The sequence below is a fragment of the Telopea speciosissima genome, chromosome 4 (assembly GCF_018873765.1).
Source record: "Telopea speciosissima isolate NSW1024214 ecotype Mountain lineage chromosome 4, Tspe_v1, whole genome shotgun sequence".
In the NCBI taxonomy this organism is placed as follows: Eukaryota; Viridiplantae; Streptophyta; class Magnoliopsida; order Proteales; family Proteaceae; genus Telopea; species Telopea speciosissima.
The window spans coordinates 19605188-19618538 of record NC_057919.1 but is presented as its reverse complement, the minus strand read 5'-3'; the positions used below and the strand labels follow the sequence as shown (position 1 = coordinate 19618538).

General features: G+C 39.1%; 1 protein-coding gene across 4 annotated transcripts in view; it reads left to right on the top strand.

Annotated features, from left to right (window-relative positions):
- The window catches only part of LOC122660423 (OVARIAN TUMOR DOMAIN-containing deubiquitinating enzyme 7), a 72817-nt gene extending 60569 nt beyond the window's left edge, over positions 1-12248 (top strand). For 2 of the 4 annotated variants that reach the window (XM_043855727.1, XM_043855728.1), the window contains exons 6-13: positions 1962-2046; positions 2162-2314; positions 2471-2606; positions 3286-3413; positions 3516-3613; positions 11401-11536; positions 11626-11686; positions 11805-12246. In XM_043855727.1, the coding sequence (XP_043711662.1) occupies positions 1962-2046; positions 2162-2314; positions 2471-2606; positions 3286-3413; positions 3516-3613; positions 11401-11527 (727 nt within the window). In that variant the 3' untranslated portion in view covers positions 11528-11536; positions 11626-11686; positions 11805-12246. Of the gene's footprint in view, positions 1-1961; positions 2047-2161; positions 2315-2470; positions 2607-3285; positions 3414-3515; positions 3614-11400; positions 11537-11625; positions 11687-11804 lie in introns of all 4 variants that reach the window. The other 2 variants (XM_043855725.1, XM_043855726.1) reach the window with 2 other exon arrangements.
- Positions 12249-13351: the final 1103 nt, after the last annotated feature.

Genomic DNA, 13351 nt, shown 5'->3' with positions numbered 1-13351 from the left:
CATGTGACATTGTGGACAGAATTTGGCAAGTGTTTGTCACCGTTGCAATTGTAACATTTGGTTGCTCCACCACTTGCCATAGGGGCTTTACCATTGTCCATGGCCGTAGGTGCAACTCGATATGTAAAAAAACCAGTAGGTTTGGTGGCTGGAAAACTTCATCTACCCTCTCTGGATTGAGGATTGAATCTCTGGGTTGCGGTTTTTACCAAGTCTTCTGCTTGGAGGGCCTTTTCAAAACAATCTTGCAAGGCATTAGTGCTTGTGACTCCTATTTATCATGGATGTTAGGCTATAACCCCAATCTGAAACGAGAAACAAGCTGATCATCTCTTCCTTGTACAAGCTGGTGTGAGAAATTTAAGTGTATAGATTTCGATCGAAATTTAGAAATAAGCTGATCACCTTCCTCGTTTTAACCCTAATTTGGCCATTTGGCCCTCAAAACCCATCATCAAAACATGCAAAAAAAAAGTGTACAGATTTTCACCAAAATTTCAGTTTTCAGCCTGGTCGAAACCGGAACCTGGAACATTGATCAATTGTGGGGACTAATCAATGGAGATGGTCCTCCAAATATCTCAGCAAGTTGATGGTTAGATCAACAGGTATGAAGGAAAGACTGAAATTAGAAAGTAGTCACAAAAATCAGCAACTACTTGTAGCAGAGTCAGCCATTAGATGTGACTGAGATTAAGGTCGATGGAAGGTCTCCAACAGAGAATGAAACGTTAAAAAATACCACTTAAATCTGATGGACAGAATTGTGAATATGTGGGAGAGATAGGCTGCAGTGGTGGAACATCAAAAGAAGGGTGTCGCAGGATATGGGAGATGTAGCGGGGTCTTCACTTGGTATTAGCTCACTGTCAACCGTGCTTCAACTTCATGGAACATCCCAGGCAACATCACAGCTTCAGTAGGTCTCGGACAGTACTTTTAGAGAGCAGGATTGCAGGGAAATAAATTAGAAACAAAGGGAAGAAGGAAAAGTGAAGAGGGAAGAATAGGGGGTATGACCATGGCCTCTCACCTATGGTCTTGGTCAGTATTTCACTAACCACAGTGGTATCTCACTGTTCAGCTGTTTCTCACAGCAACTAAGGCACAAAATTCAAACATTCTTCATTCATAAAATCGTAGGGTGAGCTCTAAGGCCCTTACAATATATAGAAGGGTTTACTCCCATCAAAAGGAAACTAAAAAAAGGAGGTCCACGCATGTAGTAGTGGATCCTTGTACATCAAGTAACTTATAAATAGAAACTACTTATTATAAACTAAAGGTGCTATCTTAATAACAAAATAGAAACCAAACTAATTATGTACTAGTACTACAATAAAGGCCCCAAGATTCGGGTTTTTAGTGAACCAGTAACACCCAGACCATGAACTTGGTCTGGCCTGAACCAAAAGGCCCAGATGAAGGATCTTTGGGCTAAGTATGGACCTTTTCTTCTTAAGCCTACAACTATACTGTTTGTTGTAGTGCTTTCTACATCAATACAGGAGCATACCATGGATTTTCTTAGAGACTTGATGTACTTGTTTGGTGGCTGGATCTAGACAGATTGAAATATGTATGCATGACGCATATGAAGATTGTGAAGATGCTAATGAATTAAAATTAGACCATAGCTGCTTAGCATTTATGTTTCTAAGATGGAGTCAACCTCTTATAGTTTGACTGCATTCATGATTCATCTAATCAGTAAACCTCAAATAGCAAGAGGACTTGAAAGAGTTAAAAAAGTGCAAAAAGCCTTAAAACAACAGAAATTTTCAAACTTGAACCTTAGATTCAAGCTGAAAAATTTACTGCTGGATAAGATTCTGTTCCTTAATGGCTTCGTCTGCGTTGTCAATTGTGCTGTTCCCCCTTTATTGTTTCTTGTTTTACACAGTGGATTTTGTATTGTTTTATTATGCAGTCATAACTTGCAAACTTCAACCTTATTACAGATCATATCATAATGAAGAGCATTACAATAGTGTGCGGTTAAAGGAAGATCCTTGTAATGGGCCAGCTAAGCCAATCGCGATTAAGGTTTCTATTTTAATAGCACTTGTACAATTAATAACTGTAGTCTCTATTATGCTTTTAAATTTATACTGCAAAATTGGAGTGAAAGCCTAACAATGTCTGAAATAAATTTTGGAAGGCGGATGCTAATCTTTCAACAACATCCCAGCAAGCAAAAGCGTCAGTTGCCAAGTCCAAAGGAGCTCTATTTGAAAATAATAGAATTGATGCTGGATCAATTAAACTGGTCATAGCTGGAAGTGGTTGTGAAAATGCTGATAAAGTTGAAGAGGTAGGTCACCCCCTTGAATGTATTCTTTCTTTAGGTGTCCTGTTGACACTCCGCTCCCCTCCAAAATTCAACCTTTTGATTTTATATTTTTAGGGCAGTGTCTGATGATTTATTGTTTTTAGATCACCCCCTTGAATGTATTCTCTCTTATTTCAGGTTTTACAAGAACTAGATGGCGATGTTGATGCTGCAATAGAGTTTTTGATTGCAGAGCAAGCAATGGACGGACAAGCAATGGACGATGATTCACTTGGAGACTGTAAAATTCCTTCTCAAAATGATCCTACTTCTGGTAATGACCTGCCAGTATTTTTTGCAAATTCGAGTTTGGAGAAGTTTTTTTTTTTTTTAGTTCTAGAATGTTGCTTTAATTGTTGATTTATATTCTGATGGCACCTTGAGAAAAAGTTAAAGGTGCCACACACATGTCTACCAACTCTAAGGACATGCAGTTGTATTGTCTCTCGATAGTTCCAATAGGTGAAGTCAAAAGGAAATAAAATTATCAAAAGTTTGATCAAAAGGAAACAAAATTTCAAGTAATTGCTCAATTTTATCCCTCAGGAAAATCAAAATGAATTGGCAAATGAGTGAAATTTGTGGGAAATCATTAAAAAAAATGCTTAATCATGAAAATAATTGGTTTTCCTCATAATTTTGTTGTGAAAAACTTTAGCAGAAAGTCTTTTGTACAGGGTTGAACAGAGTTTGTCATTCTACACAAATATTAAGGGCCTACCAAATAAATCTAACAGCTAAATTGAGCCACTTTCTAAAGACCAAAAACCAGAGTTTTCCCGAATCCTCTTTATCCTTGCCAAAATTGTAATGCATCGGAATTCCAAAGCTGCAATGTATACAGCAATTGTAGAATAAAAATTCATTTTCTTTTTTCCTTCACATTTAAACAAGCCCTGAAACAATTGTCTTCTGAATCTTTTCTGCTTTAATAATATGTTTGAGCATACCAGGTCATAATGAAAATGCAAACACTGAGCAGTCAAAGGAATCTGCTCCAGACAACGCTTCTGAACATGAAGGACTGAGTAAAGATAACAAACAATCTCGTGATGATAAATGTTCTCAACATGATGACAAGGTTTTTAATCGAAACTCTATTGGTAACTGTATTTTTACATGGTTATATTTTCATATTCTGACGCATATCAATTCTTTCGATCTTTACTTTTACTTCTTGTAGAGAATCCCAAGAAACAAGGTGTGTCCTTGTGGTTCAAGAAAAAAGTACAAGGCTTGTTGTGGAACAGCCATAGGGAGATCTTCTACTGATTTTGTAAAGTATGTTCTTTGACTTCTCCCCCCCCCCCCCCTCTCCTTTGGTGCTACTTTAACTTCCTATTATCACTATATGCACTGTTCATGGAATCAAATGTCAACAAATTTCAGTTGAAATCACTGAAATGATTTGGTTTGATAGGGACCAGAACTGAAATGATTCATTGATTATATCAAGATTGCTAATTCATTAAAAAATTAAAATTATTTTGCCTTAATCAAATTTGAGTCCGGATCATCTCTTGGGTCAAGGAGAATAGTTACTCTCCTGCAACGCTGGAGAGATGACACGTGGTAATGGAAAAACCGAATACCTGTTATTCCTATCTCATTAGTTTTAAATTTTTTATTCAAACCTATCCTCCTCTCTCACTCGTTTTGTTTCTTTATTCAATCCTTTTATTTTTATTTTTTTTATTTCTTCTTCCTTCTTCTTCTTCTCCTTTTTCTGAAGCACATTTTGCCTCCCGCCGCCGCCGCCGCCACCACCACCACCGCCCCCTCGCTCTCCCGGTCTTACTCTCCCCTCCCTTGCAATCCCGCCCCCACGCTCACCCTCTCCAGTCTCCCCCGTCCCACCACTCTCAGCAATCCACCCCCATACGCAGACCATGCCCTAACCCCCACCCTGCCCCGCAATCCCGCTGCTGCAACCATCCCCTTAGGCCCCGCACCTTATTCCCAGTCCCTTGTTCTTCTTCTCAACCTACCCCCTCTTCTTCCTCCCAACCCACCAACCACTGCAATCCTGCCCCATCCTCTACTCTCATTTTTTTAACCAGAGTTTTCCTCTCATCTCCCTCCAACTTTGTACACATCTCACCTCAGGATTAATGCAGAGTCGACCTCAAACCTGTGAGAAACCAGTGAGAGATCGATTGCCAGCCAGGATCAACATGATAAGGATCTATTAATGGTGTGCAGCAGCAGCAAAACTTGAAGATGATTGGGAATTGAATTTGGTCTTCAAAGGGTATCTTCACAATAGTTTATTGCAGTCACAGAAACAGTACAGCAGTGTATGTTGAACAGGAAAAAGGAGAAGATGATAAAGAAGAGAAGAAAGTGGGTAGGGGAATGGCTATCTCAGCCTGGGTCTCTCACCCACAGCCATCCCAACTGTTGAAACACGGAATTTCTCCCATAACCAATGGCAAGCTTGGCCACAAATTCTATTATCCAAATCTGTTTCTATTACAAGAGGGGCTGCCTATTTAATGGAATAGGTCAGCTTACAAAATAGAAACTTAAGAAATAGATACTCGTAAAAGAAATCACAACTTCTAAAAAAAATAGAAACCTAATGAAAATTGAAACTAGGCTTTATTGTTCAGCCAACATGAAAGGAACAAAATTAGAACATAATAATGACTGAATTAGAAACTATGCCTAATAAAAATGGAAACTAAATAAAGTCTTCAAGTTGCATTCAATCTCCACCAGTCTGTTCATATCAACCCCAAATCACTGTTCACATGAACAGTAACTCGTGGTACTGTTCGCCAACTTTTTTTTTTTGGAATTCTGTCCGTCTTCTTCATGCTTCTCTCTGGGCTGGGGCTGTTTTAGGTGATGCTCCATCGAACCAACAGAAACTTGCCACAGCATCAGACCAGGCTGCCTCTCACAGCAGTCGAATCCACAACCTTGCTGGTCTGGTTTTGGGGCTTGTTTCTTACAGGTACATATGGACTTGTGATCTACATCAGCTCTCCCCATCTTGAAAAAAAACTCACCCTCGAGTTTGGTGGAGTTATCGAATCAGACTTTCATGATGAATCTTCAATTGGAAGTATAATGCAACAATCGTCGACCGTGTCTACCAGGAACCAGGGAAACCAACGGGAGATCGATTGCAAACAGGATCGATACAATGAATAGAACAAATAAAAAATTGCAACTCTGTTTTTTTATTGCTACTTTTCTGTTACATATGAAGAAGAATATATAAGGATAAGAAGAAGTGGATATAGAAGAGAAGAAAGGGGGTCATGGGTCTCTCACCCACAGCTATCCTAGCTGTTGAAACATGGAATTTCTCCCATAACCAATGGCAAGCTTGGCTACAAATTCTATTCTCCAATTCTGTTTCTATTACAAGAGGGGCTGCCTATTTAATGGAATAGGTCAGCTTACAAAATTAGAAACTTAAGAAATAGAAACTCATAAAAAGAAATAGCAACTTCTAAAAAAAATAAAAACCTAATGAAAACAGAAAGGGTAAATTACACGGCGACCCCCTGAGATTTGTCCTAAATACAGTTTGACCCCCTGTGATTCTAAAATATACACTCAGCACCTTTAAGTGGACAGTGTTAAGCATAAAAGTTAAATGGCAATTTTGCCTTTCAATTAAAATAGCTCCAAATCCTCCTCTTGGAGACCTTAACAGCCATAAAGAGGTTATAGGATCCACAGTGGCGGCCTCAAGGGCTGATGCCGTCCTATACCAGCACCAGTGAGTGCTCTGCAAACTCCAGCAACCCTCTAGCGAGGATCCCATAGGCCAGAAGGCACTGCTTTTTGAATGACCAACATCCAGGGCACGCTGAACCGACTTCACCATTTCCGCATTGCTCTTCGACCCTCCTCGCTCAGATATACTTTGCAGCTCACAAATAAGACTGCTATATCAAACTAGACTCTGGGTTCCATTGCTCCTCTGGTCAATGGCTCCTGTTTTCTACTACTATTACCAAATCTGCAAAACCAGGGAAGAAAACAGAACAGATTCTTCTCTTCATCCTCGATTCCAAATGAGCGGCCACCTGCCTGTTTGTCAAGTTTAGAATTCAGAGTTCTTGGCACTGATCTGAATGGAGCGATTAAAAGAGGCTATATAGTGTTGACTCTGGCTCTTGGGGGCATTTAAAATGTAATTGCATGCTTAGTTGAGCTAAAAGAACAGTGATGGACTGAAAATGAAGGGGGTGGTGGTTGAGTGGTGATATACGATACAAATGGAAATGAAAAAACAAGAAATAGGATTTAAAATTTATTTGAATAGCTAGAGAGGATTTGTATGGCATTTAGTTGGTATTAGGTTTGATTGAGTTATGTAAAACATAATTTCATGTCCATTTTCCTGCAGAACCACCAGGAACCAATCAGTTGAAACTCCAGCCAGTGGTTTTCACTTTCACGCCAGGGCAAGAACATTTGCTTGCCGAAAATTCATAAACAAAAGGTCCCTAATAACTAGTTGACACTTTCTCACCCAAAAGAAGACACAGGAGTTCTAGCTGTTCTAGGAGAGATTTGCAGAACCAAGGCGGTACACATCCTCTGTATGTGCAGTTTGTTCAATATGTAGAGTAACCTATGTTCCTTCTTTCCAATGTTTATGTTGAACAAAATACCAACTGACAAAGTGACAAGGTGAATGCCCAACAAGTTCTTCCCTAAGGGTACTAACTGGTTAGTTTCCATTAGATTTGGATTTAGTTTTGAGTCCAGTAATCAGTCAAAATGTGAAATGATACTTAACATAGGTATTTTGGTTTATATCTCCTCGCTCAGATATACTTTGCAGCTCACATATAAGACTGCTATTTCAACTCAGACTCTGGGTTCCATTGCTCCTCTGGTCAACGGCTCCTGTTTTCTACTACTATTACCAAATCTGCAAAACCAGGGAAGAAAACAGAACAACTTCTTCTCTTCATCCCTCGATTCCAAATGGGTCGAAAGCCAAACGATTCAGAAACTAGTTGCTTGGCTTTCCTGATCCTTTTGTTAATGGGTCTCGTCTCCTGTTCTTTGGTTTACATGGGTTTGTCTTCGGCATTCAGACCGAGGAACATTTCATCCTTTTCGGACTTCAATTTTGTGGGTTCTTCATCTTCTGATGGTGGAAGTGATTGGGAGCAGAATTTGGATTCGAAGGAGGGAGTGTTGTAGAGGGATAGATCATTTGGAGCTCTAGGGGCATGCTGTCAAATGGGGAACGGTTTTCAAGCTTAATTATTCTAAGGAGTGTTGTCGGGCATCCAAGGCGATGTGTAATGGCCGAGTAGGGTGAGTTAGGGTTTAGATTGCGGAGTTGCAGAGGGGTGAGGGAAGGTGAGGTTGCTGGAAAATGAAATAAGAAAAATATGAAGAGAGTGGGGCGTTAAGCCAGCGTGGATGGGGTTGCAAAGGGGGTGGGGGCAGGTGAGTTTGCAGGAGGAAGAAGAAGAAATATAGCAGAGACAAGTAAGAGAGACGATAGTGTGAAGTTTGGCTGCCCTTTGGGCAAAATGGTAAGCTCACACCCCATTAGGGGTATATTTGTTATTTTAAGGTATCAATGACCAACACATCAGCAACTAACGGGAATGCTCTAATGGAGTGGGGCTGAGTGTAATAATTAACCTAAACTTAGGGGGTCGCAGTCTATATTTTAGAAAAAACAAGGGGTCATACTGTATTTAGGGCAAAACTCAGGGGGTCACAATGTAATTTACCCAAATAGAAACTAGGTTTTATGGTTCAGCCAATATGCAAGGAACAAAATTAGAAACATGATAATAATTGAATTAGAAACTATGCCTAATAAAAATAGAAACTAAATAAAGTCTTCAAGTTGCATTCAATCTCCACCAGTCTATCCATATCAGCCCCAAATCACTGTTTACATGAACAGTAATTTGGGGTACTGTTCACACGAACTGTAAATTTTATTTTTTTTGTCTGTCTTCTTCATGCTTCTATCTGGGCTGGGGCTGGGGCTGCCTTAGGTGATGCTCCATCGAACCAACAGAAACTTGCCACATCATCAGACCAGGCTGCCTCTCACAGTAGTCGTATCCACAACCTTGTTGGGCTGGTTTTGGGGCTTGTTTCTTGCGGGTACATATGAACTTGTGATCTACATCAAGGATCCTACTGCAGAAACAAGAATTCTGATATAGGCTTCGTTGATAAAGAAATTTATTTCTAAAAAATTTAATCTTTATTAAGAAGAGGAACAAGGGTTTGAAAAGGGATGTGCATACGATAGGTGGGAAAAAAAAATACGAACTCACATGCTATTTGAACCGAATCCATTTCATTTTCTGTGAAAATTCACAATTAAAGAAAGGGGAAACCATTTGATGGAAAATCGACGTGTTCCCTTTTGATGGAAATGGATTATTTCCTTTCTTCAAAGTTCTTTTCATATTTTCCCCGTTTTCCATTTTGGGCTACCAACCTTAAGCTTCACTTCTATTGGAAGAAAATTTTATGATTTTAGGGGATGAAGACGTGAGAAGATGAACAATAGGCTTCGTAGTAGTTTCAAAATAAAACCAGATTTCAGAGAACGATAGTAATATTAACAAAAGGTTTTTATTATTGCTATTATTTGTTTCCATTGAGGAAATATAGTATTTATCAGATATGAATCACTACTCACATCCTCTATGATGCGGGTTGCGGTACAGAGGGTAGAGCGGGTGGGGGTTGCAGAACAGAGGGCATAGCTGGGGTGTGGTTGCAGGGAAGGGAAGAGTTGTAGACAGGGAAGGGAGGGTTGCAAGGAGGCGATTGCAGCGGTTGATTATTGCAGGGGTTGCGGATCGCAAAGGGTGCTGGTGGTTGTAGAGATGTTGGAGACGGATGGGAGCCTCAGTTGAGAACGAGAAGAAGAAGAGGAGGAAGAAGAATAATAAACAAAAGGTGGGTCCCACTCATTTGATTAAAAAAAATCTAATAGAAGAGACAGGAAGAAGAAGGGAGCAAAGGTTGTCGGTGTTAGGTTTGCCACATGTTGCCTATTAAAGGTTAAGTTACTCTCCTTGGCCCAGGAGATGATCCGGACTCAAATCACCCAAGCTTTTTTGTTTCACATGATCAAACTTGGGACTAATTCAACATTTAATTCCTAGGCATTGTTTGAGCCAGTCAAAATTTTGTCAGAGTAGCCATCTAACAACACTTCAGCAGAAATGATGCCCTAGGCCCTAGACAGTATAATGGTTTGATAGGATTTTTGTAGCTGAACTCAAATTGTTGCAATAAGGTTTAGATCATAGTTATCAGACTGAATAGTTTCACATGAATATTACCAAGAAGTTTACCAAAATAGAATATTACCAAGAAGACTTCACATGAATAGACATGATGGAGATCATCTAAGATTCTCTATGGCTGGACGGCCTAGTTTGTCTGCTAGGTGCTTAATCAACAATGCTCAAATCCTAGGAGGTGGTGGCCTTTATTACTCTCCCCGGGCTGCCTTATCTATTTATTAACTCCTCCTGGAGCACTGTCCATGTTAGACTAAACATGCAGCTTGCATGAGATGTGCTCTACTTGAGCCATGCTATGATTGTGTTAGAAATCTATATTGCTCAATTGGTGCAACCGGCCAGACCTGATATTACTTTTTATTTTATTTTCAGGAGCAATTGAGAAACGAACATTTCCTTGAGATGACTAAATGAGTAAATGACTTCCTTGTTAAAACTTGTTAGAAATTAAAAGACCCGTCACATTGTATCCAAAATTACATTCATTCTTAAAGAGAAGATTGTTAAAGAATACAATCCCCATTCTGATTGAATTGGCGGATTTTAAAACATGATTGAATGCCAATATTAGCAATCTCTGCAGTAAGTTTCAAGGACATAGGTGATTGGAACCATGCCAGAAGTAGTGCAAAAAGGAAGTATCCAACATTTTGGCACTTATTTTGAAAATTTTTTGGCGTAGTTATCAAGTCGTGGCCTAGGCAGGCGCCTTGCCGCCTTGTTGGTGTTGAAAACTATGCTCTTCGGTCTTAAATATCAACGTTTTGGTTGCCTTGCTGTCTTGATAACTATGCTCTTCGGTCTTAAATTACAAATTCTTCTCTCTCTCTCTCTCTCTCTCTCTTAGGTGAGAGAGAGAGAGAGATTTAATGACACTTCCATCTTTAGTGCCAAATAGAGCTTCAATGAGGTATCACATGATCAAATTGAAAGTTGAAAACCAATTGGTATTAATAGGAATGATCACCAAGCTTACTTTGCTTTGTTTTCTTTATACGTATTACTGAAGGTGGATATTGTGTTTTTCTTGTATGTTGTAGTTGGTTTATGTGTGTATCTTGCCTTTTTTTGGTCCCATATTTTTCAATTCTAGACATTTAAAACCCGTTCTGTGCGTTTTTCACTTTTCTGCCGTTTTAGGAATGTTTGACCATACTTTTTAGCATCCCATTCGAATTTTGAGCCGTTTTAAACATGCCGTACCGAGCAAAGTATTTTTGCCGTTCCCGTTTTAACTAACTAGGATCTGAACTCCGATCAGGCTGTCTAGATCCATCAGTTCAAATGACCAGATAAGGGAGCTTCCAATTAATAATTGAATCTAAAGCCGGATCTGCTAGAATTTTTTTTTCTTTCTTTCTTTTGTCAGATCCGTTGACAGCCTGTCTAGGATCGTGACCTGTCTTGAGAGAGTTGGGTCCTACCCATGGACAGCCTATGTGTAGATGTCTGTCACCAGACATCAGTATAACCATATTATCTAATCTATACAAGCTGCACAAGATGGAACTTTTCAGGTGTAATTCTCTGATAGTCTGATTATCCACTGGTATCACTTCAAATTTGTCACCTGCCATCACCTAAATGAACAAAAGTGCACCACTTCCCCATCCTCTTTAAACAAAGGATCTTCAAGAATACATAATTGTGTCCTTCAACTACCTGTATCACTCTCATTGGTCATTACCTCCTTCCACCTGATTCTTCTGTCTTGTTCTTGCAATATATATATATATATATAAATATTGAACAGGTCCCTAGCTGATCACTTTTTTGCTGTTGGAATTCATTTCTCAGTAATCATAAAATTGCTTCTGGTAAGGGAGGAAAAGAAAGAAAGCAGGGTAGGAAAGGTGGAGCAACCAAAATTGCCCCTTCCAGTGGATCCAGAGATCCTCCTGATATGGGTGCACTTTGCATCTGAGATCATGAGGTATTACTATTACTAGCCACTCTGAGCCATCTACAACTAGATTTTCTGTATTCAATGAATTAATTTTACCTTGGTCTGCTAACCACAGAATGCTTTTGTGTGACTACCATTGAGGAGAAACCTTGACCAATCCACAATCGGCGCATCCAGGTTAGACATGTTGGCCCAATTATATACATTTTGAATTACTTTGCCCACGTGTCTTTGACAGTGTCAAAATTTCAGTTTTTTATTATTTTATATATATAGCATTTTTTCTGATATGCAGGTCTCCAGTGCATATATCCTGTTTATATGAAATGTAGGTTATCCTTTTTGACATCACTGGTGGAAAGCCAGTGTAAGATGGAACATCTTAACCTAATAATGATTTTCTTTTTGGTGGGTACAGAGGGAAGGGATAGTTGGTGTTAGGTGGAGAGGGTTTCAAGCCCAGGTCCTAGGGATCAAGAATCACAGACTTTACTAACCGAATTCAAAATTGTTCTTTCATGTTGTATCAAGCATTGCTGAAATGGAAATGGAAGTCAGAATCAGCCAATGAGATTGCTGATGACTGCCAAGCGAGGTGTTGTCAGGCCTAGAGTGTGCATTGCTGGCTTTCTGTTTCTCTGCTCCATTTTGTGTTGAGGCCTCGAGGAACTTGGTCTTTTAGTTCACTAGTTTTGGTTGACCCTGTTTGTGCGTTAGGTTATGTACATTTAATCTGTGCTCTTTTCAAAGAAATCAATTAATTATTAAGTAAGATTGGGCATTTTTCTTAGGGGTGGGGAGGGAGGAGAGGAATAGGTAAGTGAAAGATGAAAATTGCTTATGGTGTGGACTGCATGTATTCCAGTAGCAGCAGTGGACCTTTATTATTTGCTGCAATTTTGATTAAATTGTTGCAGCTCGGAGGGTTACATATATATACCACAAAATCACTTCACTTTTTTTAATAAGGATCCGATCCGTTTGGTTGCAAGGGAAATAAATAAAGTGAAATTTTTTGTAAACATTACCTCACCTAATGGTGTAATTGACACCAAAACATAACATATTTCATTATTAAATTTTGGTCTTTTTAAGTGTCACTATGCCTAGTGAAGTATAACACATTAGTTGTCATTTGGCAATATATGGGTTAGTCTATGTAATTGAGGTCCCCATGTATATCTCAAAGGTCAATTTTTTGTCCAAAGGAAAGTTGCTCGAACTATGATTCAAAGTTTTAGTAAAATTATCAAAATGACATCAAAAGGAGATGAATATAAGATACCAAAAAAAAAAAAAAAAAACCCTACTTTGACAAAGGGGGATTTTTTAACAAAATACTGGTCTTTTTTTTTATTTCTTGGCAACCAAACATTGCCTTATTTTGTTTGAAACATTCCATTTCCCAAGGGGTCAGCTCAGTTGGCAAAAGACCCCCCCTTCCCTCCCCTCCCCTCCCCTCCCCCCTATTAAAACTCTCCAATTCCCAAAAAAAAAGAAACATGCATTAGAAATCAGTTACGTCTAGGACTCCTAGCAACGACAAGTTTATGAATATTGTTTTCTTGGTAGAAACACCTATTCTTCTTGTTAAAGCAAAACATAGTGAAAGTTCTCAAAAATGGATTTGATGTCTAGTAACACCGAAAATATCTCCCAAGGCGAGCGATATGATTTCTGTGTCACCCACTCTACCAAAACAGCACAATCAGTCCAAATTTTGTCAACATTTAAAGATTGAGCTTTTTGCAATCCTTAGGGCAGCTCCCTTGCTTCAGCTTGTTGTGCACTCCCTGTAAATACAAAGTCTATACAAGCAACAATAAAATTTTTATTGCATGC